We start from the raw sequence: 6,602 nt of genomic DNA, 5'->3' as shown, positions 1-6,602 counted from the left end.
ATATGCGAGCGCGTATCCCGCAAGGACACAGTAATTAACCAGTCTTAATTAGTCGCGCTTTTGATAGAAGTATCCGATTATTCTCTGTAAGAATTATATATTTTATCGACAATTTCATCATCGAAGACGATATGGAAAAATTATATAGAGTTTCTGTGATAATACTTCTGTCATATATTTTAAATTATATGCATGACAGTCTACTTTAATTATATATATATATATATATATATATATATATATATAATGATGTATATATTATATAGATATATAGTATATATTATATATATAATATATATAGTATATATTATATAGATGATATATTAACGGTATTTGAATTGTCGTTTTAATATTAATCGGGAATATATATTAATGCTTAAGGAACAATCGCGGGATATTCTTTTCGTATTTATTACTTAATAATATGTAATTTTTATGCTTATCATAATCATTTCAATAAGTCTAAAACACTTAGAGAAATAGTAGCTTGTATTTATATTATAGTGATTGTATCTGTCAATGTAATCAAATTTTAAGAGCACAATTTATTTATTCTTATTTTTTCTAAGCAATCACTGGATCAATTTACAAATTTAAACTTATTACTGATTAACAGTCGATTGTGTTGCTACTTCCTCAGTGACTTGTGTCGGGGGATATTTCCCATCGTACCAATTCCCATTTAAATCTATTCCCCGATTGTGATTGACGATATTCGAGAGACATTCCTCAATTGCTGCATCAATATTTTTTGCAGTGATGAAAGTATCAGCCACTTCTTTAACCCTTCTGATCTGTTCATTGGCTTGTTTTTTCAATGTCTCCTGTTCTTCTTCTTTATTCATCATTATTTTAAAGATTTTTTCTTTATAAGCTTCTTTCTCTGCCTTTAACCTGACTTCTCGTATCTTTGCCACACTTGCGTTCCATTCGTCGTTTATGGCACTGCATGCTTGGAAATCTTCCTCTTCAGTTTGCTTGAGTTTTCTCTCATCCAGCTGTACTTCATACTTTTTAGCCATTTGTTGGATATATAATCTGATATGTTTGTATGAAATTTAAAATATAAGAGAATTTTGCTATTTTATATATTATATTTTATAATCAAATAAAATTATAAACATATAAATATAAATTATGGAATAATATGATTTTAAGACTATAGTCTAAGACCTAGATTATATAACATATTTGAAGGCTATAGTTGCATTCCGACATTGCCTGCTAGCACTGAAAATCTATAATATACGTAACACAAACTATGTAATTTCAATACTGGCAGTGAATATTAGAACGCAGCCTATATCTTTCTTTGTACACATACCTGAGTGAAGTCATATATGTTCTATAAGTGTTAAATAAACGTTTGAGTTCTATGCTTTCTTCTATAGGTATAACAGGTCTTTTTGGTATTCTAAACATTTTGGTTTTTCCTGTGGGTAACCAAATTGGCTTTCTTTTCCAACGTATGCTTTGTTTATAGACAGAATTTGGGGTAAAGGATTCACAGATATTTGAGTTCTTCATTATCGCCCTTATAGCCTGCATCATTCTTGAATCTGCCAAAATATTTATTCTTTATTAAGAAAATTGGCTTACTATATATTATCTTTATATTATATGTTTCTTGTAGATTATGAGAATTGTAGTTTATGTAATTAGATTTATTATCGCTATCATTTATATGATATATACTATCTATTTAATAAATAACACAACACACCTTTAAAACGTTTCAATCGTTATTTCCGTTTGTTTCCATTTATCACTGAACTATAATATCTCGTCGATGATATTACCTCGTCGGTGACAAAACTAAGGTTATGATGATCTTCACGCCTATGAATAAAATGTTACTAGAAGAGCTTATCACGTGTTAAAAGTAGATTTAACAGAATGTTTAAATAAAATAAAATAGAATGTATTTTAAATTTCTATACATACTACTTATTCCTACTAATTTAAATTTAATGTTTGGAATTAAAAAACTTAAAAATATCAAATTTTTCATATTTTTTTGAAAAGTCGTTTCGCACTTTGGATTGCACATTTAAACTTGTCCAAATTATTTTACATATTCTGTAAATGTGATTAATAATAAGTTATGTAATATAAGCAACGATAACTATTTTCATAGTAAAACGTCGTTGAATATATATTATTCACTATATATATATATATATATATATATTATGAACTAAAGTTACACATAAAATTTTGGATGTAAAAAAATATATATGAATTCAATAAAAATACATTCGACGATGGGAGAAATAGTTATAATTTATAGAATATGTTTATTGAAAATGATCGTGTATAATGCGACGTATCTATAATATACAACAACAAAAAGGATTCCGCAAACACATTCATTCTCTCGTATGATTTTCCTCTTTTTTTATCTTTTTACTTTTTCTTTTGAAACAATTAATAATAGTGTATTCGCACTATATTAGTTATCCTAATTATCTTCGTTATATTAATGGGTAATTAATTAACCTCATCACCACGCGGCATGACAATATGCATCCAACACAAACACAGATAAATCTTATCTCAACAATCGACTTCTAAAAGTATTATCGCCGTACATTGTTACATTATCGTTATTGTTTTTTCTTTTCTTTCTTTCTTTCTTACAAATATGCCCGAAAACGCGCTGTAGAAATTACTTAAAATATATCTGCATCGACGATAATCACAGATATTAATTTGTATTCTATACAATCTTGTTCCTGTTTCTTTTTTCTTTTTTTATCTTCTCTATTACACGCCATTCGCGGATCAAATATAACTGATGCATCGGTAATAATTAAAAAATCTACAAACCGAACAGGATTGCAACATATATAATTCTACCTGTATCGCGTAATTATAAATGTAATTAAATTACATAAGAAACAATTACATCTTTCGTATGTTCGGGACATTCCGAAAGATTCACGAGCTTCGATCAGTTGAACGATCGTTTTTTTTAACATTTACGATGTTAGAAACATTCTCGATGTTCGTCACATCTTGGATGGATAAAGGATCTTGAAAAAAAAAAAAAGAAAAAAAGAAAACAATATATAAGTTCTACGAAGACTGCGCTTTTCTTTCGGAACACCCGTAATATAGAAATCCTCATTATATACTCGTTATTTTATACTTGTTTTAACGTAGCGTGTCGCAACATCGTATCGTCGGGGTATCTCTTTGGCTTGGACGCAGACAGATTTGTGCTGTTCATCGTAGAAACGCAAGTAAAGGGAGAAACAATCCGTCTGTGTTTCGCAGTAATTCCTCAACGTAGGCGTTCGCAGTAAACGCATCTCGCAATTTTCGCCTTGGCAACATTTTGCCACGATGGACTTCGGAATTGAAGGGCTCTGGGCAGTGCCATGCTAAAACGTTCCCCAGATCCGAGGAGCAATCCTCGTGCGCAATGACGATGACTGGAAAATTATGTCTAACGTGAAGACGATTCTTCAACAAACATCCGTTATACAAACGCAAGACTTTCGCCGCTTGAAGACTGCTTTCACCTAAAAGCAACATTCATTAAAAGTCGTGTTCAAGACTGGCAGTATTTCGTGTGTATATTCGTATATGATAGCTACCGAGGAGCTAGAAGCACTACCGTACGGTTCGGCACTCTACTTACACTTAAGTTTCTTTCATCAAAATCGTTTGGTTACAAACCGACAAACAAGGACAAGCTATTATCGATCCCGCACTTAGCATGTCGACGAGCCCTTCAATCGTGAATTTGTGAGATTCTTACTTCTTTCATTTGCATCAAGTTTTCGCACGGTTTAATGTTATGTATAAAAAAATTCGTGGTTTGCTTCGAGTTGCCTCATCTCTTCGTCGCTTTTATATCCTTCTATGCTACCGGGACGTATCTAAGCACCACAATGATCGAATTATCGTTTTAGAACTCGTTTAAAAATGTTTAGAACTACGGGAAATTTCAAAGTTCGTAGAACCTTCATAGCTTAGACTCCTAAGGTACGTTTAGGGATCGCACTGAGATCCTTAGATCCTCGGATTTCTTAGAGCCTTGCAGCCACTCCTAGATCCTCGGATCCTCACAATGAATGAAGTCTGAATTTTTATCGACTCTTTTTAGACCTAGGTATGTCCTCGGGGTATCGACACTGGTTGAGAAAGTCTAGATTCTCGGCTCGGCCGAAGCTCAGGTTCAGGTTCTTAGATCCGTACGGACTTAGTCGCTCTGGAGTTAAAAATACAGTCTTGTAAGAAAGTGTCCTAAGTTTTAAGTCTGTCCTTATTACTGCACGAAAACGATGGCACATATGTTCCTAGCTTGGCTGCAAGCAAGAATTTGTCGTCGACGAATACTTGAGCTGTGTGTACACTTCATTGGTCGATCGAAGGAAGGCATTGTGTACAGGATGTGCGTCCACCGATTACAGAATTATCCTTCAACGACAGGTTTCTACGACTTCACGTTCGGACACGTCGAACTGATATCTATCATTGAACAAATAATGCGGTAGTCGTCGGACAGCCACTATATATGTATTCAGAGTGCAGGTTTCCTCGAACTTAGCATAAACGGTAACGTTTTACGTTTAAATCCTCATCTCTCCATCTGCAAGCAATCTTCTTCTCTTCGTCAAATCGAAAATTGCTCATTCATTCGCTCCACTATTACGAAGGCTGAGTCGCAACAAAGAAGCGAGAATCGGCAAATACTATCATTACAGTAAACAAGCATTAAACATTTTTTTCTCTGTCCCTCCGTTTTTCCTTACGCGTACAATCAATTAGAATAAAATACATATGCATAATGCCGGAGTATATATGTACAAGGTGGAGAAAGGATACCGACGTCTCCGGTAGTCTTAAGTAACACCTTGTGCATGCATACGTCGAATTTGGTCAACTCTCTCTCTCTCTCTCTCTCTCTCTCTCTCTCTCTCTCTCTCTCTCTCTCTCTCTCTCTCTCTCTCTCTCTCTCTCTCTCTCTCTCTCCCCTCTCTCTCTCTCTCTCTCTCTCTCTCTCTCTCTCTCTCTCTCTCTCTCTCTCTCTCTCTCTCTCTCTCTCTCTTTCTACATATATATATATATATATTTATATATATTATAATATTATCAAATGTATATATAAGAATATTTTGTACGACTATATTTTAATAAAATAGCTGATAAACAGTAGGTATATAATTATTCAACAAGTACTACGTTATAATAACATTGGCGGTTGATTGGAGGATGGATACTGGGATCTATATATATATATTCATTTGGATTATAAATCAATTGCAATCTTTTGTTAAATTTCATGTTTCTCATATAATGTATACATATATGGACGTAGATTCTTAAAGTTCCACATTGTTTTATCTCAAGTCGCATTTTTGGAAAGAGAATTATAGGGTTGTTCTTTTCAATTTAACCTGTAAATCTTTTTCAAAATTTTTGGATATTTATAAGTTTTATCGATATCTGTCGATGTTTTAATCTCTTTCCTCCAACAACCGCAATATAATGATAATAATATTAATAATAGTGATCAATAAGATTAACTAAGAAATTAAAAGATTAGACGGAACGAAAAAATAAGAAAGTATAAGAACAAGAATGTTCATTAGAATTTTAAATTCTCTATGTAAAATAGTTTTTGGTTATAAACTGTAAAACAGACAATATACAAATTACCCATTCGTAATAAACAAATTGTTCTAACGTCACTGTACCAAATTTCTGCCAACGTAATCGCTACAACTATCTCTACAAATCGTTATATAAATACATTTAAATATGATTTTTCACAAATCAGAAAAATTACATCACGGTATTTCCTCTATTTAAATTTAAATACAAAAAGGTTTTACGATTACAAAGGATTATTATGACTGTGTGTGATCCTTACGAATTATTTATAATTGCTACTTGGCAGAAATGTATTACTGTGTCTTTAGAGAAAATCTCCCTACTGTATACACGTGCGTAAAGATAATTCTTATATCCTGGGATTCTTATGTCTTCGGATTCTAGATCCTCAGACTTCAAGATTCCTGGACTCTGAGATCCCTGGAGTTCGAGATCTCTGGATTCCTAGATTCTAGAATTCTCAGATCTCTGGTGCTTAAATTTCTTGTTCTTATATATTCTGATCATTAAAATTTTGTTCCGGAATTCTTTGATCCTCGCATTCTCTTTTGAGATTTCGCAACTAATTAAATTCTAGAATTGATGAATCCATATTCCTCTTGCTCTTTTCTAATTCTACATAGATCTAAACACGCTAAAACACTCCTTCACTTTGGATTCGTAAATCCAGGAATTCAGAAATGTAAGAGACCTTCCCATTGTCCCATGTAAATGTTGAGCTTAACATTCGCGATAAGTAATAAGTGTAGACAGTAGTTTAGTTATCTTACAAAGCTAATCTCAAAGAACAGGGTCGTGACTATGTAACGGTTCCGAACTGGTATCACTGAGCTTAGCAGACCGCGCGCCGCCAATGGGAATCCCCCATCGCGCGCACGCCTATCAAAATAGAAGACCGTCGTTCTATTTTCTGTTCCTTCGGTCGTCGGTGAGACGTGTCGTCGCCTCTCCGTAAAAAATTACATCTCGTAAATAAA

At 33.1% G+C, this 6,602-nt stretch overlaps 1 protein-coding gene and 1 long non-coding RNA gene across 2 annotated transcripts; both read right to left on the bottom strand.

The window, feature by feature from the left end:
- Positions 1-480: 480 nt before the first annotated feature.
- Positions 481-1,845, bottom strand: mRpS26 (mitochondrial ribosomal protein S26). Its single transcript, XM_011144347.2, has 3 exons — positions 1,724-1,845; positions 1,325-1,559; positions 481-1,038 (listed from the first exon to the last, which is right to left on the bottom strand). Exons 2-3 carry the CDS (start codon positions 1,549-1,551, stop codon positions 603-605), a joined length of 663 nt encoding a protein of 220 aa, XP_011142649.1. The 5' UTR covers positions 1,552-1,559; positions 1,724-1,845; the 3' UTR covers positions 481-602.
- A 427-nt stretch (positions 1,846-2,272) lies between these two features.
- Positions 2,273-4,939, bottom strand: LOC109504019 (uncharacterized). The gene is made up of 2 exons (XR_003114066.1): positions 3,647-4,939; positions 2,273-3,527 (listed from the first exon to the last, which is right to left on the bottom strand). It is a non-coding gene; the product is annotated as an uncharacterized LOC109504019 (long non-coding RNA).
- Between the last annotated feature and the right edge of the window lie 1,663 nt (positions 4,940-6,602).

This window comes from Harpegnathos saltator, unplaced genomic scaffold, assembly GCF_003227715.2.
Source record: "Harpegnathos saltator strain DR-91 unplaced genomic scaffold, Hsal_v8.6 scaffold758, whole genome shotgun sequence".
NCBI classification, from domain to species: Eukaryota; Metazoa; Arthropoda; class Insecta; order Hymenoptera; family Formicidae; genus Harpegnathos; species Harpegnathos saltator.
This window is presented reverse-complemented; position numbering and strand designations above follow the sequence as displayed.